At 47.2% G+C, this 23,377-nt stretch overlaps 2 protein-coding genes across 11 annotated transcripts in view; one reads left to right on the forward strand and one right to left on the reverse strand.

Annotated features, from left to right (window-relative positions):
• The window catches only part of LOC126272093 (protein abrupt-like), a 546,798-nt gene that overhangs the window by 173,007 nt on the left and 350,414 nt on the right, over window positions 1-23,377 (reverse strand). The gene's annotated exons all lie outside the window — the stretch shown is intronic.
• LOC126272091 (voltage-dependent L-type calcium channel subunit beta-1) overlaps window positions 12,121-23,377 on the forward strand; it is a 2,208,268-nt gene continuing 2,197,011 nt past the window's right edge. For 6 of the 10 annotated variants that reach the window (XM_049974653.1, XM_049974656.1, XM_049974658.1 and 3 more), the window contains exon 1: window positions 12,148-12,640. In XM_049974653.1, the coding sequence (XP_049830610.1) occupies window positions 12,536-12,640 (105 nt within the window). In that variant the 5' untranslated portion in view covers window positions 12,148-12,535. Of the gene's footprint in view, window positions 12,641-23,377 lie in introns of all 10 variants that reach the window. The other 4 variants (XM_049974664.1, XM_049974661.1, XM_049974659.1 and 1 more) reach the window with 4 other exon arrangements.

The following is a 23,377-nucleotide window of genomic DNA, read 5'->3' on the forward strand; positions in this document are numbered from 1 at the left end:
CCATCATAAATTGAGCATAGATATTTTATACATCACACGTATACACTTATGAAAACAGTACGAAAATTGAATAGAGCTCTAAAATAGTTCTGCAGCAATACATAAGTTTGTCCTTCAAATTATTAATTTTTATAATGAAATAATATTTCAGTTTATGTTGACGTAATTAAAATTCACTGTAATTTTATATTAATATAATTGTCCTTTCATGTAGATTCACGGCACCGCATAGCTCGCCAGCCGATGGTATCTATAGTTTCAGTAGTCCGTTACATTACAGCGGGAAGAAAGAACTACCACCGGCATACCTAAGCTAAAGATCTAGTTCTATGTAAAATCGCTAAGTAGGTTTAAGGCACCAATACAGTCTCTCTTTGACCAATCTGATCTGGCAGTAGAAGATAGCAAAAGGAAAGAGGAGTTTAGAATTTTACGTTTAAGAAATAGTTAACGCAGGAGAATCGTACAAACACACCATTGTTTGGCCATCGCATAGACTTCCGTATGGACAACCTTGGTATAGGCATCCGCGGCGTAGAGAAACAACTGAACGTGTTGAAGATAAGTCATCAGATGCGGATGGAATCTCACTTCTGTTTTACAAAGAGTGTTCAACGGCGCCGACGCCTTTCTTAGCTTGCATTATACGCGAATCTCTCGCTCAAGCAACAGGAAACAATAGCAGGTGATTCCCGTTTATAAGAAGGTAAAAGAACGGACTCGCAAAATTAAGAATCAATGTCGGTCACATCTGTCTGTTGCAGAATTCTTGAGCACATTTTGAGTTATATTGTAATAAATTTCCGTGATACCGAAAAGCTTCTTTCGATGAGTCATCATGATTCCAGAAAGCATTGCTCGTGCGGAGCTCAGTTTTCCCTTTCTTGACGTAATATACTGCAAACTGTGTATGGAGGGCAACAGGCGGATTTCATCTTTACACGTTTCTGGAAAGCATTTGACACGGTGCCCCCGCTGCACACTGTTAACGAAGGTTCAAGCGTATGGAATAGATTGCCAGGTATGTGGGTGGCTCGAAGTACCAGAGCCCGCGAGTGTACGTCATAAACAAGGCAGTGTGATAGGACCGATGTTGTTCTCTCGATACATAAATGATTTGACGGACAGGGTGGACAGCAACCTGCGTTGTTTGCTGCTGATTCTGTATGTGCGGTAAGGTGTCGAAGTTGAGTGACTGCAAGAAGATGCAGGACGACTTACACAAAACTTCTGGTTAAAAAAAGTCAAATTAAATACCTTTTAGCCGTCTAGTTGCTGAGCTTATTTTATTTGGCTGCCAGTTTCAGCGTTTTACTACGCTATCTTCAGGAGCCTGACCGACGGAGTTTGGAAACTAGACGGCTGAAAGGTATTTAATTTGATATCCGGTATCCCCATGAACCATGGACCTTGCCGTTGGTGGGGAGGCTTGCGTGCCTCAGCGATACAGATGGCCGTACCGTAGGTGCAACCACAACGGAGGGGTATCTGTTGAGAGGCCAGACAAACGTGTGGTTCCTGAAGAGGGGCAGCAGCCTTTTCAGTAGTTGCAGGGGCAACAGTCTGGATGATTGACTGATCTGGCCTTGCAACATTAACCAAAACGGCCTTGCTGTGCTGGTACTGCGAACGGCTGAAAGCAAGGGGAAACTACAGCCGTAATTTTTCCCGAGGACATGCAGCTTTACTGTATGATTAAATGATGATGGCATCCTCTTGGGTAAAATATTCCGGAGGTAAAATAGTCCCCCATTCGGATCTCCGGGCGGGGACTACTCAGGAGGATATCGTTATCAGGAGAAAGAAAACTGGCGTTCTACGGATCGTAGCGTCGAATGTCAGATCCCTTAATCGGGCAGGTAGGTTAGAAAATTTAAAAAGGGAAATGGATAGGTTAAAGTTAGATCTAGTGGGAATTAGTGAAGTTCGGTGGCAGGAGGAACAAGACTTCTGGTCAGGTGACTACAGGGTTATAAACACAAAATCAAATAGGGGTAATGCAGGAGTAGGTTTAATAATGAATAGGAAAATAGGAATGCGGGTAAGCTACTACAAACAGCATAGTGAACGCATTATTCAGATAGTGAAGGGAGACGAAAATTTAATAGTAATGGGTGACTGGAATTCGAGTGTAGGAAAAAGGAGAGAAGGCAACATAGTAGGTGAATATGGACTGGGGCTAAGAAATGAAAGAGGAAGCCGCCTAGTAGAATTTTGCACAGAGCACAACTTAATCATAGCTAACACTTGGTTTAAGAATCATGAAAGAAGGTTGTATACGTGGAAGAACCCTGGAGATACTAAAAGGTATCAGATAGATTATATAATGGTAAGACAGAGATTTAGGAACCAGGTTTTAAATTGTAGGACATTTCCAGGGGCAGATGTGGACTCTGACCACAATCTATTGGTTATGACCTGTAGATTAAAACTGAAGAAACTGCAAAACTGTGGGAAATTAAGGAGATGGGACCTGGATAAACTGAAAGAACCAGAGGTTGTAGAGAGTTTCAGAGAGAGCATAAGGGAACAATTGACAGGAATAGGGGAAAGAAATACAGTAGAAGAAGAATGGGTAGCTCTGAGGGATGTAGTAGTGAAGGCAGCAGAGGATAAAGTAGGTACAAAGACGAGGGCTGCTAGAAATCCTTGGGTAACAGAAGAAATATTGAATTTAATTGATGAAAGGAGAAAATATAAAAATGCAGTAAATGAAGCAGGCAAAAAGGAATACAAACGTCTCAAAAATGAGATCGACAGGAAGTGCAAAATAGCTAAACAGGGATGGCTAGAGGACAAATGTAAGGATGTAGAAGCTTATCTCACTAGGGGTAAGATAGATACTGCCTACAGGAAAATTAAAGAGACCTTTGGAGAGAAGAGAACCACGTGTATGAATATTAAGAGCTCAGATGGCAGCCCAGTTCTAAGCAAAGAAAGGAAGGCAGAAAGGTGGAAGGAGTATATAGAAGGTTTATACAAGGGCGATGTACTTGAGGACAATATTATGGAAATGGAAGAGGATGTAGATGAAGACGAAGTGGGAGATACGATACTGCGTGAAGAGTTTGACAGAGCACTGAAAGACCTGTGACGAAACAAGGCCCCCGGAGTAGACAACATTCCATTAGAACTACTGACGGCCTTGGGAGAGCCAGTCATGACAAAACTCTACCAGCTGGTGAGCAAGATGTATGAGACAGGCGAAATACCCTCAGACTTCAAGAAGAATATAATAATTCCAATCCCAAAGAAAGCAGGTGCTGACAGATGTGAAAATTACCGAACTATCAGTTTAATAAGCCACGGCTGCAAAATACTAACGCGAATTCTTTACAGACGAATGGAAAAACTGGTAGATGCAGACCTCGGGGAAGATCAGTTTGGATTCCGTAGAAATGTTGGAACACGTGAGGCAATACTGACCTTACGACTTATCTTAGAAGAAAGATTAAGAAAAGGCAAACCTACGTTTCTAGCATTTGTAGACTTAGAGAAAGCTTTTGACAATGTTGACTGGAATACTCTTTTTCAAATTCTAAAGGTGGCAGGGGTAAAATACAGGGAGCGAAAGGCTATTTATAATTTGTACAGAAACCAGATGGCAGTAATAAGAGTCGAGGGGCATGAAAGGGAAGCAGTGGTTGGGAAAGGAGTGAGACAGGGTTGTAGCCTCTCCCCGATGTTATTCAATCTGTATATTGAGCAAGCAGTAAAGGAAACAAAAGAAAAATTTGGTGTAGGTATTAAAATTCATGGAGACGAAGTAAAAACTTTGAGGTTCGCCGATGACATTGTAATTCTGTCAGAGACAGCAAAGGACTTGGAAGAGCAGTTGAACGGAATGGACAGTGTCTTGAAAGGAGGATATAAGATGAACATTAACAAAAGCAAAAGGAGGATAATGGAATGTAGTCAAATTAAATCGGGTGATGCTGAGGGAATTAGATTAGGAAATGAGACACTTAAAGTAGTAAAGGAGTTTTGCTATTTAGTCAGTAAAATAACTGATGATGGTCGAAGTAGAGAGGATATAAAATGTAGACTGGCAACGGCAAGGAGAGCGTTTCTGAAGAAGAGAAATTTGTTAACATCGAATATAGATTTATGTATCAGGAAGTCGTTTCTGAATGTATTTGTTTGGAGTGTAGCCATGTATGGAAGTGAAACATGGACGATAACTAGTTTGGACAAGAAGAGAACAGAAGCTTTCGAAATGTGGTGCTACAGAAGAATACTGAAGATAAGGTGGATAGATCACGTAACTAATGAGGAGGTATTGAATAGGATTGGGGAGAAGAGAAGTTTGTGGCACAACTTGACTAGAAGAAGGGATCGGTTGGTAGGACATGTTTTGAGGCATCAAGGGATCACAAATTTAGCATTGGAGGGCAGCGTGGAGGGTAAAAATCGTAGAGGAAGACCGAGAGATGAGTACACTAAGCAGATTCAGAAGGATGTAGGTTGCAGTAGGTACTGGGAGATGAAGCAGCTTGCACAGGATAGAGTAGCATGGAGAGCTGCATCAAACCAGTCTCAGGACTGAAGACAACAACAACAACAATCCGGTATCGAACAGTCGAGTCCCGCAACCATCTCACGGAGATACAGAGTAATTTCTAGTTGGTATGATGGATGGCAGCTAGCTCTAAATGTTGAAAAATGTAAGTTAATATGGAGGACTAAGAAAGAAAAAATATATCTTCTGTTGCAGCATTAGTAGTGGCCTACTTGATACAGTGAAGTCGTTTAAATATCTGGGCGTAACGTTGCAATGCGATATGAAATGGAACGAGCATGTGAGAACTGTGTAGGGAGGACGAATGACCGACTTCGGTTTATTGGGAGAAGACTGGCTCACCTGTAAAGGATTCACAGCATATAGGACGCTGGTCCAACTTATTCTTGAATACTGCTTGAGTGTTTGCGATATGTAACGCGTCAGATTAAAGGAAGACATCGAAGCAATTCAGAGGCGGGGTGTCTGATTTGTTATCGGTAGGGTGGAGCAACGCGCGAAAATTCCGGAGCTGCATCGGGAATCGAAACGGGAATCCCTGGAACGAAAGCAACGTTTTCTTCGACTGGCAGTATTGAGGAAATTTAGAGAAGCGGCGTTTGAAGCCGAGTGCAGAACGATTCTACTGCACGTAACATACATTTCGCGTAAGGACTACGAAGAGAAGCTACGAGGAATTACGCCTCATACGGAGGCGTATAGACTTGTTTTACCCACGCTCCACCTGCGGGTGGAAATGACTAGTAGTGGTACAGGGTACCCTCTGGCTTGGGGAGTATGTGTTTAGTGGTAGATGCAAAAATAATTTATGCAGCGACAAACTGTTAGCGACTACACGGAGAAAGGTTTCCTGTGCAGGAGGACCTACACAGGCGCACACCTCTGGAGCGGCGTAATAAATACCGTAGCAGCTACCTGCCAGTTTAATAGAATAGCTAATGACGGATCGCAACGGAGGGCACGAGCAGAGGCGTCTGGTGACACGGCCGCAGCCATTGACTTCCTGGTAGCGTCTACGTTCAATGTCTGAAGCAGCTACTACACAGTGTAGAAAGTGTCAATCTTTAGGACTGTTTCGTAACTGCAGCTGTGATTTCCTTCCTGTATCGTTTAAGACAACGTCATCTGACCACGGTTTTGTATTTAACAAACAATAACTTTACTGCTGACAGTCACCGTTACTGTTTACTGAATTTATGTACAACGTGTTGTGAAAACTGGTCACTGTTCACAGGTGCGGATTATTGGCTGTATCATCTTACTGTGATGTTTAATTTATGGAAACTGCTCTATCGTTTGGTGCTACCCGTCTCAGTCAAAGATGACGGACGTCAGAAATGATCGATAGTGAAATTAATAACTAATGAATGAAGTAGAATAAACTCTGTCCGTCTGTTTTTTGGCAAATGAGGCATCAGGATTCCATTCAGAATTCAAACTAAAACCACTATCTCAATTAATAAGGTTACTTGTTAATTTAATTTCAACAGCTTCCTTAATAACACTATCCCAATAGCTGGAAGGGCATGTCAGGATCTCCGCGTTATGTTCCATAACATGACCGGTGACAAGACAATGTGCTGGAATGGCGGATTTGCTCGTTATCTTAAGAGAGTGTGCTGCTTATGCTCAGAACACCGGTCCTCCACAGTCCTGATTGTCTGATGAATGTATGACATGCCGCAACTGCAGCGGTTGACACCCGCCTTACGCAAACCAAGATCATTCTCTACCGAACCTAAAAGGGCCCTGATCTTAGATGTGGTCGAAAACCACACTTCGCATCATATTTCCGCACGAGACGACAACGCCTGTTCGGAACGCTTCCTGCGTAAGGCAAAAATGCCGTTCGGCGGCACCTCGGTATTATCATCACCCACCCGGTGCATAGTTGGTCGATAGCGCAACACTTGTCTAATCTCTCTCTCGCTATAACGATTCTGACGAAAGATGACTGCGAGATGGGGTAACTCAGCTAACAAACGCTCAGGGTCAGAGATGACTTGGGCCCCGTGAATGAAGGTGAGCTCCATGGCGACAAGTGTCAGCCTGCAGATGTGTAGTGGGTAGGATTCTTACAGTGTGTCCCACACTTTCCTGCTAAACAACACATCAATGAAGGGAAGGCAGCCACTCTTATCCTCCGCCATAGTGAAAATTTTTTGGGGTGGATTGAAGAAGTCGTTGGAATTCTCACTGCCATGAGGTCAAACAACGAAACTATCGCCTACGTATCAAGGTTTCAAAACCGCAAACTCCAAGACACATTCTTCGAAATCTTATACAAAGAAATTGACAATAACAGGGGGCAACGGGCCTCCCATCGCAACTACTCTTGTCTGCTCGTTGTACTGGTAAGTGTAGGTCAGCACATGTGGAAATAGCTTCGTTAAATCAGCACCAAAACCTGTCCTCAGTCAACCACAACGCATCAGACACAGGATCACGAGTGAAGAGACACTATATCAAAACTTACTTAAGTGTAAGTCATTCAAACCCACTCCCTCTAAACAATTTAAGAAAGCCGCCGAGCTCTTAATGTGGTGCTGACACCGCCCTACAATAGGACTCAACAGTGTAGCAAAGTGTTTTGTTACACGATATGTCGGAGCACCAATGTTACTCTCAATCGAAGAGGAAACTCTCCCTTCTGAACCTAAGGCTGGTCATATAACCTAGGGGTAACAGTACGGTAAGAACTGAGACTCTTGGTGTCCACCTGTGGTGATAAACTTTTCTTCAGGAGGCTGATCTAACGAACCCGTTTAAACATATGTTGACTTCCAATTACTTTTTATTCAATGACCAGTATTGCAAACAAAAGGATGGAGCTGCGATGGGAAGCCCATTGTCACCTGTTATTCCCGATTGATATGTTGGCCACGAGTAAGGTGGATAATACGTTGAGACACGCTGTTTATATGAAGCCTACTGACACTGATTTGTATCTGCAGGCTGACAGTTATCATCCGGCTCAGAGTGAAGGGGTGTTTCGTACCTTGGTTTGACGGGCCGCATATCATCTCGGACCCTGAGCGTTTGTCAGCTAAATTAGCCCATCTCTAAGCCACTTTCGTTGCGTTATCGACCAACTGTGTACCGGGTGAGTGATGACGATATCGAGGTGGCGCCAAATACTTCCATCACATCTAAGGTCAGGGCCTTCTAGGTTCCGTAAAGGATAATCTTGATTTGCGTAAAGCGGGCGCATATCGCAATCACTACAGTTGTGGCATGTCTTCTATTGGTTCTGAGCATAAACGTCACACTCTTACAACAGCCGGGCAAATTCACCACTCCAGAGTATTGTCTTGACACCGGTCATTGTATGGAATGTAACAGCACAGAGATTCTAGAATGCATTTCCAGCTACTGTGATCGTATTATTAATGTAGCTGTTGAAATTTAATTAGCAGGTAACCTTATGGACGATGGTGGTTTTTGTTTGAATCTGCATTGAATCCTGCTCTCTTACTTGTCAAAGAACAGATGGATATAGTTTATGCTACTTCACCTGTCGATTATTAATTCCAAGATTATTACGATAATTTCTGACGTTGGTCATCTTTGGTTCGTGGTAGCGCTGGTCTTTACAGTTTACAGTGTGTGTGTGTGTGTGTGTGTGTGTGTGTGTGTGTGTGTGTGTGTGTGTGTGTGTGTGTGTGTGTGTGTGTGTGTGTGTGTGTGTGTGTGTGTGTGTGTGTGTGTGTGTGTGTGTGTGTGTGTGTGTGTGCGCGCGCGTGTGTGTGTGTGTTTTTTTAATTCGCTTGCACAGCACTTACTTGCTACAGTTTTGCCTTGAAAATGGCAGGATGTGCTCCTGTCGAGATATTAGGGGTTGTTGACGACGTCACCCGACTATGTTCCCGTAAGTTATCTCATCTCCCTGCAACATTATATGTTGGCCTGCGCCATTATTCGAAGACTAGCAACACCACAACACAATCGGCTGCGTTGGGATTGGTCCCGTGACCTGGAGGAACGACTTGGTGATAACTGGTGCTGCATGTGTTCAGCGGGGAATCGCGGTTCCGCACCACCCCTGGTGACCGTCGTTGGCGGTATGACGGCGACATGGTGACACACAGGCACAGTGGCGTCACGGTGTGGGGAGCCATCGAGTATGACTTCAGGGCACTGCTGGTAGTGATTGAGGGAATTCCGACGGCATGACGGTATGTCAGGGACATATTGTGTCCTCCTCATATGTTACCTCTCGTGCTATAGTATCGTGGTACAATTTTCCAGTAGGATAATGTTCGTCCCTGTCTATGAACTGTCTGCTTGATGTTGAGATAGTACTGTGGCCAGCATGATTCCCGTATCTGTTCCAACTAGAACGTACGTGGGACCTTCTCGAGCCTCAATACCTAGATTATCAAGCACCAGTTCCAGAGTTGTGGGCAATCCTGCCCCAGGAGAGGGTGCAGTAGTTTCATGACTCCCTTTCCAATCTAGTTTCCTACCTATAGCAGGGCGGGGTCAGCACCACATTAAGAACTCGGCGGCTTTCTTAAGTCGATTAGAGTGAGTGGGATTGGATGACAATATTCTGCATCCAGGCCACAGCGGGTGTAACTTCATACTGATAAGTGCGTTTATACTACCAAGTTCTTTGCAAATTTCACTTATTTTTTTATCACTGAAATAACGTCACATACCCTTATGTGTCTAATGACGTGAGTGAGGAAGAAATGCGACACTACAGGGAAGACGAAGACTTGCGAGCAGTAAGAATGGAAGACCAAGGACAAAGTGCTCGGATTAAAAATGATTTCACAGGGATGTAGTTTCACGCCTCTACGCTTCAATCCATGCATTGAGAAAGCAATGGCGGAAAGAAAAGAAAGGTTAGAAAGTGGGATAAAATTCAGGTTGAAAAGATATCAATGATAAGGTTAGCTGATGACAGTGCTGTCCTCAGTGAAACCGAAGAATTACAGACATGATAAATGGAATGAACAATGTAATAAGTACAGAATATGGGTTGAGAGTAAAACGAAGAAAGACAAAAGTAATGAGACACGGAAATGAGATTTGCGATAAATTTAACATAAAAATTGGGGACTATGAAGTAAACAACGTTGAGGAATTCTGCTACTTTGGAAGCAAAACGGCACGTGACGGACGAAGCAAGGAAGACATAAAAAGGGGATTAGCACAGGCAAAAAAGGCATTCCTGGCCAATAAAAGCATGCTATTATCAAGTATCAGCCTTAATGTGTGGCAGAAATTTCCGAGAAGTAGTTTTGGAGCACTGCGTATTATATGGGAGCGTATTATGGACAATGGGAAAATCGAAGCGTTTGAGATATCGTGCTTTGTGAAGATGTTGGAAATTTGGTGGACAGATAAGTAGTGATGGGCTCTCTGTGGAATCGGCGACGAAAGGAACACATGGAAAACAATGGCAAGAAGAGAGTATGATGAGGCATTTGTTAAGACATCAGGGAGTAACTTGCGTGGTATAGTGGAAGGAGTCGAGAGTAAAAACTGAAGGGGAAGGCAGAGATTGGAAAATATCAAACACATAATTGAGGTCATAATGTGCAAGGGCTAGTCTGATATGAAGACGTCAGCACAAGAAATGAATTCGTGCCGGGCGCATTGAACCTGTCAGAACCCGGGTTGACGACAGTTTACTTTGTACACCACAGTATGTTCAAATGTGTGTGAAAGCCTATGGGACTTAACTGCTAAGGTCATCAGTCACGTCAAGTACTGTTTCAACACAGTTCCATTAACGGCAAGAAGTGCATTGAGAGACCACATTGAACAAATGAAAGTTACATCTTGGTTTCGTCATCGATCTGCTGCAGACAAACTTCCAGTGTTGAAGATTACTTCACAGTAATGTCATTTCATTCTGGAAAAGCTTAGGCGACCATTACAGACGCATGAGATAAAGACGCACAGCAACTAAATCATGTGTGTCGTTCAAAAATCAGTAGCTGTGTTCTTGGGACACACACAGGCATCAGCAACACAAAAGATGAGTTTTGGTTTTGATTTCTGAAAATAAGGTAGATTCCGTTTCAAAAAGAAACCAATTCATTTTCTGCGCTTATTTGTTACCGTATTGAGAAGTTGAACCATTACTTTACACTAAAAAGAAAATAGCAGTGAGTGGAAAGTACTGATCCTGTACAAAAAAAGGAAGTCCATCATTTTCTGAGATACAAGCGAACCTTTTTTGTGGTTATCTGAAAATAACTGACCAGGTCTACGCAAGCCTTCCGGATCTACTGGATGAATAACGACGTGAGCTAAGGCCTGGAATAAAGCAAAAATCTTCGTTAGGATAGTGTAAAGCCCACAGAGGTTCACGCCTGTTTTTGCACCGACTGGCTGCTGTTTATTCTGCATTCTAAAGGGAATGTGTGGCTGGAGAAATTGTGTATAATGAAGAGAGAATAGGTGGCGGAGACGGGTGTTCCACAACTTAGAGAAATGCGATTCAGTAATGGAATTATATTAGATAATAAGTAAATTTATGACTGTACAGTGGCTACATTCCTGCGCAATGTTTCTGCAGTATCGCAGAGGGAACATCCAGCTTCTCGTTGCCCTATGACAAGACCTCGTCCAAACGCAGTGACGTGTTGATGCTTGAAAGGCATTCTTGACTAACACCAACTCATCACATTCAATCTCAAATGTTACTAACGCTCCTGACCGTTACAGCGTGTATTTAGTCAACCTGGCCGGCCGTAGTGACCGAGCGGTTGTAGGCGCTACAGTCTGGAACCGCGCCACCGCTACGGTCGCAGGTTCGAATCCTGCCTCGGGCATGGATGTGTGTGATGTCCTTAGGTTAGTTAGGTTTAAGTAGTTCTAAGTTCTAGGCGACTGATGACCTCAGCAGTTAAGTCCCACAGTACTCAAAGCCATTTGAACCATTTTTTTAAGTCAACCTGATTTGCGTCCTCGTAGGGGCGCTACTATTATGCGATAGGGTGAAATCTGAATAGACATCTTTCCGATATAGACCGCGTGAGGTGACGCCGCACACTGCACCCGCGTTCTGGGAGGACGACGGTTCAAACTCGCGTCCGACCATCCTGAGTTAGGTTTTCCGTGACTTCCGTAAATCGCTTCACGCAACTGCTGGGATGATTCCTTTGAAAGAGCACAGTTGACTCCCTTCCGCATGCTTCCCTAATGCGATGGGACCGGCGACATAACTGTTTGGCCCGTCCCCCACAGCAGCCAGCCAGCCAGCCACTCAGATATAGAAACACGCCCATCAACTTTCGTTTACGTCGCACAACTTCTTCTTGGTGTTGCGGTTTTTTTTCTTGCGTCACTGTAATTTGGTATTGTCCGGATTTTCGATTATCCGAATGAAATAGTTATCTGGATGAGTGCGAAATGAAGTCCTGGCGGACAGGAGCGTCGCCTATGACCCGGTGCGTGCGTGCGTGCGAGCGCGCGCGCGAGGTGAGGTGAGGTGAGGTGAGGTGAGGTGACCTCCATCCAGGACGGCCCCGCTCCCCGCTGCCCGCTCGCCTCGCAGCTCGCCGCTACCAGCCGGCGCCGCGATCGATACGGGGCGTCGCCGGCGCCGGCCGACGCCCGCCGACCGCCTACGAAGCGGCGCCAGGTGTTTTGCGCCCGCCGATATTGCCATAGCCACCTTGCACGTTGCCGCAGTGACCGTGTTTTGCATACATTTTTTGCCGGGTCGCGCCGCCAGTGAGGCAGCGAGCCGCCGTCTGCGCGCCTTGGCTCTGCCGCGCCGCGCCGCGCCACCCCCGGGTACGAACGGCTGCTGCCGGCTCTCGCGCCACCGCCAACCGCGCCGCCTGCCGCTCTCCGCGCAGTGCGGCCCGGAGATCGCGCGATACCTGCTGCACACACTGCTCGGCCCCGCCGCCCGTCGCTTTTGCGGGCGAAACCGACACTCCGGTCTCACATTTTCCGCGCCGCACAACTCCGTAGCTATGGTCGTGCGCTAGTCAGCTCGCCCGAGCGCCGACCGCGGCGCCGCCATGGTCTAGGCTAGGAGACCCAGCGATGACATCTCGAGAGGCTGTGGCGCCAATCGTTTCTTCAACTTCTCGCACCGACCACGAGGTAGAAAGCCTGGAAGAGCCTGCTGTCGCTCCGAGCACCACTAAGGTAAACAGACCGCCCTAGCGACGTTCCCGTTCATGTATGCTCTCTCTCTCTCTCTCTCTCTCTCTCTCTCTCTCTCTCTCTCTCTCTCTCTTAAACCACCTCTTTTCGCAAGCTGAGAGTTCCGCGCGTCCCGAGACAACGTGATCGTTTCTGACTTTCGACTCTAAACTATTTGTCGCAGCTGTTGACGACGGCTGTAGAGGACGAGGAGTAATTGGTGGTGGTCGTGGGCTGTGCCCAGCCGTGGCCTTGCTCCGTAGCCGCAGTGACCTAGCGGGCGGCGCCAGGGGCCACACCTACCTGTTGAAGCTGGGACGTCGGCCCAGGCCGCTCACCGCACCCCCACTCACACCTACTGCCCTGCCGCTGGCTGGCTTGCGTCCACGTCTCCGCGATAGGCTTCCGATCGACTGCAAACATACCTCACCCACGCTGCCTGCCCCCGACCCTTCTCTGCCGTGCTTACCCGCGTCATTTGCACCTCCAGTGATGCAAAATGTCTGTACCTGCATCGGTCCTATACTGAGGTGCTTTCTGCCACCTAAACCATTTACCGCACTAGTTCACGGGTGGATCGCGAAAAGACGCCGAGTCTCTAATTCCACCTCCACGTGTACGAAGGATTACGCTGAAGAATACTCGTTGACTAAGCCGTGATGACCCATAGTATAAATTTTCTAATTGGGCGTCGTGCCAGCTGATACTTTTCAGTGTTTTCATTACAATCTCCCACTGGACTAACGATCTGCGACGCTTTGCGTTACGTTACGTTCTTCGTATTAGCTCGACGTCTTCTGTTACTTCAATCCTGCGTGGATCCCACAAATTTTAACAGTACGTCAATACAGGCACTGAACATGTTTCGCACCAGTTTTTCTATAATAAACTACAGTACTCCAGTGTTCTGTCAACAAGTCTGAGCATACCATTTCGTCACCCACTAACTAAGCTTATGTGATAGTGCCTCTCTATGCCCCACACGTTGTTAACTCCCAGATATTTGCATAACATATTGACCGCACTTGTGCTCCATTACTTATCCCCTCAGAAACTACTATTTTATGTTTTACGAAGGACAATACTTTACATTTGTCTTCACAAAGAAGTTTGTGAGATGACAGACAGAACTGCTGGAATGAGAGTTGTGCGGACAGCAGGAAAAAAATGTCAAATATTTCCTTTAAGTTTAGAAGTCAGATTTTTTAAATAGGACTCATTTTTTCGGTAATTCCCTTAATATCGCTGAAGATTTTCGCACGAATAAGGCCGTGAGATCAGAATGCCCACCGATGTTACTTAAGCTGCGTGATCGTTAAATAGCGACTGGAGTGCGTCAGGAACACGCAGCTTGGACTCGCCCATACCGACCTCGATGTTTCACATACGGAGTATCGTATGCTGTAGCTTACTGATCGCACCGACTTTTTACTCTTGTCATTTAGCGCAGAACTAAAACTTTAACAGCTGAATAGTAAATACTTAAATTAACACCTAGTGTTATCTGACCGATACAATCGTGCAATAAGTGTCGAGAGCTAACAAACATTGTTTAAGTTACAAGAAAAGAAGGCAATGCAAGTGTATCATAATTTGACGTTATTTCAGTTTCTTTTTCATTCAAAATTACGCTATTTCATATTAACGAAGGGTGCATCGACAGCGTTTAAAGGAAATCGCGTCGACAATGCAAACATGACTACGAAATCGATTAAACCGTTTAAGTCCATCGTAAGTAATTCAGAAATTTTCCTGTAAACATACCAGTTATCTAAATATTTAAATCGTGTCAGTGATGCTATTACTTGTATTTTCTTCATATTCGAAATTCCGATATTTAAAGAGAACAGTTTAAGATGTGCTCTATGATACATCACTGACCTTCAGCTGCGTTATATCTCCTCACGCGTAATTTTTTTTTCGTATAAGGCGGCAATGGAATCGAGATAAATTGGTAAATGAACGTAATGCCAAAATATCTGCCGGGTACACTGTTCCGACCACGCCCTGAGCAACTGTATCGAGTGTTATGGCTCTACCGTATTACACTTGGGACATGCAAAAACCCATTAAAAAGGCTTCTAGCTGACTGTGTTTCATCATCACAACCTCTGAAAGATTTTCAGATGGGCAGATTAACATACTACCCTACGAACGCAAGGCCATATCACGGTCGTCTGCACATGCACCTTAACAGCGTTATACCGGCAAACAAAGTTTTTAATTGAAACGCTGAGAAATCGTAACTTCAGCGTATCCACAGAGCAGCTATTCATTTATATGACACGCACCACAAACAGCCAATATCTATCATTTCTACCTTACCTAATATCATAGTGCTTAGTTTTAACTGTGGACGTCTATCCTCAGACTGCCTCAGTATGGGCGTTACTTTGACCAAGACGTGGGGCAGTAAGGCCTAAAGCATATCCTATAGAATTACTTAAAATGTATATACGAATTATGAAGAATGTCACCAAACTGGTGTGAAGAACTAAGGTTTGTGGACAATGTACAGACGTAGTTTTCATTCCTTTTCTAATTGGCGTGTTAGAGTGTAAGTAATGATCTTAATCTACGTGAGATTATCTCAGTTTAACAGGTAATAGGCCGTTACAATATGATGTCCAATTGAAACGAGGAAGACGGGAGGGCTTAAGACGCGAGACACTAGAACCTGGTTTACACAGTCTCTTCTTACTGTCATTTGGAGAACAGTGGCCTCATATTCACACGTACGCGTACCAGTGATGTGATGACCTGACTGCACAAACAAATCGAAGCGAATTAAAGATGGCAATGGGCAAAAGCTCACATGTATATCGCACAAAATAATTGAAGGGGGGTAACATACGCTCAGAGTTTTCATGTAATAAGCATCTCGATCAATTATCAAGTAGAATGTATGAAAACAATGTAGTACGACATTTTCCATTCAATTGCGTTCAGTGCAATCTCGCTGACAGTTCTATGTTTAGCCTTGGTGTAATGTTGTCACATCGTAAGAAACAAACATCTTGCGACTTCATAAGCAACTAGACATACTGTATGCGGTCTTGTCTTACAGTTACCCACTTACGAATTATGTCGTTAAACAAACATGGATTATGAACATTTGAGTATATGTAAATGCTATACTGATAGAAAGGACACTTTCCTTTCTCAGTTTTTACGTTATTTTGCAATAGGAAAGGAGAAGTGCAGACTCATCAAAACTTTTGATCTCCAAGTCAGTGAATCAAACATTCTGAGCGACGATAACAGTAATTTCAGCAACAAACATGATTCATTTGCAGTTATCATCTCTCCTGCTCTGTAGCAAAACTCTTGAATACGTCGACATAAAAGTTTTCTGCATATGATACCGCGTCACATTGTATAAAACAACTACTGGAGAAAACCAACGTTTCGGCCACGTTGGATACGTTTAAATGTATGTTTTGTTTGTAGCTACACATTCAGGATGAAGCTTTATCTATCCTAGACGTTATATAAATATTCACTACTCTCACAAATCGGCTAAGTGCATTCATATTCGTGCGTTGGGGGAAATACGCTGTTACGCTTCACGTCGTAATGACTGACTGTGCCTGTCACCAGTGGAGCACGAAAATAACTGAACAACATAACCAAACGCACTTTTCTCACATTCCCTTGTATTTTCGTCAGAGCTAACATCAAAAGGACGGAACATAGCAGATGAAGTCACTGACCTGCCGGAATTCCCACCGAACCAGAAAGCGTGAAGTAAGCCCCGTAATCGATATCGGGCGGTAACCTTTAGGCCTGATCTTGTCATCTGTGGCACAGCATCAAGCCACTGTTCTGCGAAAAAGTATTTCAAGCAATGCCACCATAATGCCTCATCCGTTAAGATTGAAATGTCTAACAACAGATCGGTGGTGAGGGTAGCTTTTGTGACGAGGCCCAATGACCACCATTCACGATTGTTTTACTCCAATTGGACTTTACGTCTCATAAAACAGCAGGTGGTGTTGGACGACTACCAACGTATAAACTTTGCTCAGTATTAGGACTGTATCACAAAAACATCTCAGTGAGATAATCCGGAAACAGTCGTAAAATGTGTAGATCCTTACGAAGAACTTGAAAAAAAGCAACAACAGTCTAAAAAAAACACAACAGTAAAAGGATTTCTACGTCATTCCGACTCTCGTTATGTCTTAACGACATCTACTACTTGCTACGTTGGACGCTCATAGTAAAATAAAAATGGGTCGTTGGTGATGTGGCCTTTGTTAAGAGCGATATACGAGAAATGTCTTATAAGCTTATTGTATTTGAACATGACCCCTCTCGGATGCAAATCTAACGGAATTAGCGCACTAACCGGCTCCTTCTGTCGTAATGTCAAGGAATATTATCATTTAACGTTCCAACGATGAAGAGGCCACAAGAGAGGGGTGATAAGAGAGGGGTTATAAGCTCGTCTAGGACAAGGGTAAGGGCACTGAACCAGCCGTGTCTTTCAAAAAGATGGTTCGACATCTATCGATATCGCCTTACGGAAACAAAGTTAAATCTGCGTGAGCAGACGGGGGTTTGAACACCGAATCTCCCGTATGTGGATACAGTTCGTTAATTTCAGTGCCATCTCGCTGGATACGACACGACACTTCGGAAACACTCATTACAGGTATATGGCAAGGCTTGTTGTGAAGTCTATTCATTGAAGTAGCTAAGAGAACAATTTCCACACATGATTTTTAGTGACAACATCGATACGTTGCAACAATTTTCTGTGATACTGTATATGACCAGCCACCGAAACGTGTCAAAAATTAATAAAAAATAATTGTACTCACGCCAAATGTCCCCCTGCGGGTGCGGGGGTTAGAATAGGCCCGCGGTATTCCTGCGTGTCGTAAAAGGCGACTAAAAGGAGTCTCAAACTTTTGGGCCTTATATGATGGTCCCCTGTTGGGTTTGACCTCCATCTCTCAAAATTTTCCGAAGAGCGAGCCGATTGGGGAAGGGCGCCTTACTTGGTGCATTGTGTCCATCTTGCGATCAGACCTTTCGCCAGCTTATACACCGTTGAACTGCAGTCCTGTCCGCTTTCCATCTCTTGGGCATGACTCTGTTTCTGCGTGCAGATTACACCTTGCACTGTGCAGTGCCTCTTTCTGCACCGACGGTGACCATGGACCACATGTTACCCAACATCCAGCACGGTAGCCAGTCCGTTGTGGTGGAGCCGCCATGTACCCTATTGGTTGTAGCCCCCTGACAACACAGGGATCGCTCTACTGACGCCTGCGCCGTTAACTCCCCACGTATGCCAAGGAGTAGATGCCTATCCTCCTGGGGTATCGGGACTCCCGGCAACGGCCATCCTGCCAGGTGGCTCTTGCCGTGGCTGGGTGGCGCCCGTGGGGAGGCCCCTTGGTCGGAGTAGGTGGCATCAGGGCGAATGACCCGCAATGAAGCGTGGAACATCGTCTCTCCTTGGTGGCCAGCTGCCAGCAGTCTCTAAGCGTTCTCGGGCTCAGTTTAACGCTCAGAAGTACGATCCGAAAACGTCCCCCTCCCTGGCCACACCGTGGGAGGAACGTAAGTCTCAGGATGGCAGTAGCAGTTATTCGCCCCGCTTCTTAGTTTGTACGAGGGCTGATGGGGAGTCTTTTCTCTCCACAAAGCCTCAGTTCTTCGTCGAGCATTTAGAGGACAAGTTTGGGGAGGTGGAGGGCTTGTCAAAAATGCGCTCTGGGTCAGTCCTGATACAAACGGCATCCTCTGCCCAGTCACGATGGTTACGCGCTTGTGACAAGTTGGGGGATGTTGCCGTTAGGATCACACCCCATAAGAGTTTAAATATGGTCCAGGGATGAAGAGCTGCGCGCCAGTTTACATTTCGTCCGGCGCGTTCATCGGGGTCCGAAGGAAAATCAGATTGCTACCGGTGCCTTCATCTTGGCCTTCGAAGAGGATACATTACTGGAAAAGGTCAAGGTGATGGTCTACCGATGTGACGTTAAGCCCTATATCCCTCCCCCGATGCGGTGCTTTAAGTGCTGGAAGTTCGGCCATATGTCATCCCGCTGTACTTCCAGCCTCACGTGTCGAAATTGCGAACGCCCATCACATCCCAATACTCCATGTGCCCCGCCTCCCATCTGTGTCAACTGCGGGGAGCACCATTCACCTTGCTCGTCAGACTGCCGAATTTTCCAAAAAGAGGGTAAAATCATGGAATACAAGACCCTGGACCGACTAACCTATACTGAGGCCAAAAGGAAATACGACCGACTCCATCCTGTGAGAATGACATCTTCCTACGCTGCTGCTACAACACCTGTGCTAGCCCCGTCTGTTTCTCCAATTGTGGCCGGATCGACGAGTAGTGAAACTCCTCCTGCCCCCTCTCCAGTGGGGGGCTCTACCAACCGGGTTGCACCTGCGCCACCTACCTCAGGAGCAACACCATCCCACCCATCGGGGACGTCCGTCCCCACTTCTAAGCCGGAGAAGTGTCCAACTTCTTCGGCTTCTCACGCTCGCAAGGGGTCCTTTGGGTCCCTATCTTCCCAGGTTTCCGCCAGCGAGAAGGCTGACGACCGACAGTGGCGTAAGTGCCCGCAATCAGCTGGTCGTAGGGCTTCACGATCCTCCTCCGTCCCGGAGACTGAATCGGTGAAGCCCTCCCAGTCGGTGCGACCCAAGGAACGGCGTGAGAAACCCAAGAAGAGCTCCAGCCCAAGGAACTCGCGGTGGCAGCCATCCCACCGCAACCTTCCAGCTCTGCGTCTGAGGATGCGGTGGAGATTCTGGCGTCCGCTGAGGACCTCGATCTCGCCGGTCCATCAGACGCCATGGAAAGCACTATCACAGGTGCTAATTCGGAGGCAGCAGGTGACCCAGCGGCGTAATCTCCCTTCCCAGTCCCGTCACGCCTTTCTCAGCCATGGACAACACCATCCTCCAGTGGAACTGCAGAGGTTTCTTCCACCATCTAGCTGAGCTCCGCCAACTTATCAGCCTTCACCCTTTCCTCTGCATTGCTCTGCAGGAAACTTGGTTTCCGGCAATGCGAACCCCCGCTCTCCATGGCTAAAGGGGTTATTATAAGAACCGGGCAGCTTATGAAAGGGTTTCTGGTGGCGTCTGCATCTATGTCCTGAACTCTCTTCACAGCGGGTCTGTACCTCTCCAAACACCTTTAGAAGCTGTCGCTGTTCGGGTGTGGACGCCATAGGCTGTTACCGTCTGCAGTCTTTACCTTCCACCGGATGGTGATGTCGCGCAGCATGTCCTGGCTGCTCTGATAGCCCAATTGCCGCCACCTTTCTTGTTACTGGGCGACTTTAACGCCCATAACCATCTGTGGGGTGGGTCGGTGGCAACAGGTCGAGACGCCATCGTTGAGTATATATTGGCGCAGCTCGATCTCTCGAATTAAATGATGGTGCCTTCACACACTTCAGTGTGGCGCATGGCACATACTCCGCCATTGACCTTGCCATCTGTAGCCCTAGCCTCTTACCGTCTGTCCAATGGAGAGTGCATGACGACCTGTGTGGTAGTGACCACTTTCCGATCTTTCTGTCACTGCCACAGCGTCAGTCTTCTGGGCGCCCTAGCAGATGGGTATGAATCAGGCTGACTGGGACTTGTTCACCTCCACTGCCGCTATTGAGCCTCTCTCTAACGATGACATTGATGCAGTGGTTCAATCGGTCACCACCGGCATCGTTACTGCCGCCGAATCTGCCATTCCCCGTTCTTCTGGGTCCCCTCGGCGGCGGACTGTGCTTTGGTGGTCGCCTGAGATCGCTGAAGCGATTAAAGCTCGCCGGCGGGCGCTCCAGCGTTACAAGCGACATCCCTCAATCGAACACCTTATCGCCTTCAAACGGCTGCGTGGGCGAGCCCACCGCATTATCCGCCAACGCAAGCAGGAGTGCTGGGAGCGGTATGTGTCCACCATTGGTCTCCATGTCACAGGTCTGGGCCAAGATTCGCCGCCTCTATGGCTATCGGACCCCTGTCAGCGTCCCTGCGCTCTCACTGAATGGAGCAGTTTGTACTGACTCCGACGTCACTGCAAACCGCTTGGAAGAGCACTTTGCTCTGAATTCTGCTTCTGCCAACTACCCCTTGGGCTTCCGCTCCATTAAAAAGAGGATAGAGCGTCGGAGTCTTTCTTTTCGCACCCACCATCCTGAATTGTACAATGTTCCATTCAGTGAGTGGGAATTCCGCAGTGCCCTCGCCGCTTGTCCTGATACAGCTCCTGGCCCAGATAGCATCCACTCTCAGATGCTGAAACATCTTTCAGTGGACTGCCAGCGACGCCTCCTCGACCTTTACAACCGCATTTGGGTCGAGGGTGAGTTTCCGTCGCAATGGCGGGAAAGTCTTGTTGTCCCCATTATGAAACCGGGGAAGAACCCTTAGGAGGTGGACAGCTACCGTCCCATTAGCCTCACCAACGTCCTTTGCAAGTTGCTTGAACGGATGGTGAGCCGGCGCTTGAATTGGGTACTGGAGTCTCGGGGCCTTCTGGCTCCGTCTCAGGGTGGGTTCCGTAAAGGCCGCTCCGCCGCCGACAATCTGGTGAGCCTGGAGTCGGCCATCCGTACTGCCTTTGCCCGCCGTCAGCATCTGGTCGCTGTCTTTTTCGACATGCGGAAGGCGTATGATACGACATGGCGTCATCACATCCTTTCTACGCTTCATGGATGGGGTCTTCGGGGCCCTCTGCCAATCTATATCCGCAATTTTCTTTCGTATCGTACCTTCGGCGTGCACGTCGCGGCCTCATATAGTTCCTCCCAAGTCCAGGAGAACGGTGTGCCACAGGGTTCTGTTTTAAGTGTCTGTTTTTAATAGCCATTAACGTGCTCGCTGCGGCCGTGGGATATTCTGTCTCCGCTTCCCTGTATGCTGACGACTTCTGCCTTTACTACAGCTCTATTGGCATTGCAGCTGCTGAACGTCAGCTACAGGGCGCAATCCGCAAGGCGCAGTCTTGGGCTGTAGCGCACGGTTTTCAGTTTTCGGCAGCCAAGACCTGCGTTATGCATTCCTGCCGGTGACGCACTGTTCACCCGGAGCCGTGGCGTCACAGCCGTGGCGTCACAGCCGTGGAGTCACATAGGTTTTTGGGGATGGTTTTTGATGCCCGGTTGACTTGGCTGCCTCATATTCGGCAGCTTAAACAGGCGTGTTGGCGGCATCTAAATGCTATGCGATGGCTGAGCCACACCAGGTGGGGCGTCGACCGATCTACTCTCCTACGGCTTTACCAGGCGTTAATCCAGTCCCGTCTGGACTATGGGAGTCTGGACTATGGAAGTCTGGCTTATGGCTCAGCATCCCCATCTGCGTTGCGGGTGCTGGACCCAATCCTGCACAGCGGGATACGCCTTGCCACTGGTGCCTTCCGGACCAGCCCTGTGGACAGCATACTTGTGGAGGCAGGTGTCCCTCCACTGCGGATACGATGCCAACAATTACTGGCTGCTTATTCTGCCCCTGTTTTTAGCTCGCCCGGGCATCCAAATTATCGTGTCCTGTTCCCGCAGTCCGTCGTCCGTCTGCCAGAACGTCGGCCCAGGTCGGGTTGTCCGATCGCCGTACGCGTCAAACAGCTTCTCTACGGGCTTGGGTGTTTCCCTGTATCACCTCCTTTCCGGACCTCTCTGCGTGCACCCCCATGGTGTGTGCCTCGCCCTTGCCTTCGGCTCGACTTGGCACAGGGCCCGAAGGACTCAGTCCCTCCGGTGGCCTTCCGACGCCGCTTTTATTCCATCCTGGCCACGTATGAGGGCTCTGGCGTTGTCTGTACCGACGGTTCGATGGTTGCTGGTCTAGTCGGTTATGCACTAACTCTAGGGGACCATTCTGAACAACGTTCGTTGCTGGCTAGCTACAGTGTTTACACTGCTGAGCTGGTCGCCATCTTTCGCGCCCTAGAGTATATCCGCTCCTGCTCAGGCGAGTCCTTAGTTATCTGTAGCGATTCCCTGAGCGGTTTACGAGCTCTCGACCAGTGTTTCCCTCGTTCTCGTCTAGTGATGACTATCCAGGAGTCCCTGCATCCTCTTGCCCGTTGCTGCAGATCTGTGGTCTTTGTTTGGACCCCGGGCCATGTTGGGATACCCGGAAATGAAACTGTTGACCGCCTGGCGAAAGAGGCCACTAGTGCACCATCTCTGGAGATTGGCCTCCCAGTGACTGATTTGCGGGCACTATTATGCCGCAAAGTTTTCGGTTTATGGGACACTGATTGGCGCAACCTTCCCGTGCCAAATAAACTCCGCCGTATCAAGGAGACGACCACTGTGTGGCGGTCATCCATGCGAGCCAACCGCAGGGACTCGGTCGTCCTTTGTCGGCTCCGCATTGGCCACACCCGACTCACGCACAGTTATTTACTGTGTCGTGAGGATCCCCCTCATTGTCGTTGTGGGGCGTCCTTGACGGTGGTCCATATTCTGTTGTAGTGCGCCCTTTTAACTGTGCTCAGGCAGACTTTTGCGCTACCTGATACGCTCTCTGCGCTTTTCTCTGACGACTCTTCCATAGCGGATATAGTTCTGCGTTTTATTCGGGCAGGGGGATTTTATTGCTTAATGTAAGTGTGAGTTTTTGTGTTGATTCTGGCCTATGGCCTACGGTTTGTCTGATTTTTCTTTTTCATGTGTTTCTCGGTGGTTGGCTTTTCCCTTTTTGTTTGTATGGTCGGCCAACCACCGTCACACTCTGTGTGATTTT

This window comes from Schistocerca gregaria, chromosome 5 (assembly GCF_023897955.1).
Source record: "Schistocerca gregaria isolate iqSchGreg1 chromosome 5, iqSchGreg1.2, whole genome shotgun sequence".
Lineage (NCBI taxonomy): Eukaryota > Metazoa > Arthropoda > Insecta > Orthoptera > Acrididae > Schistocerca > Schistocerca gregaria.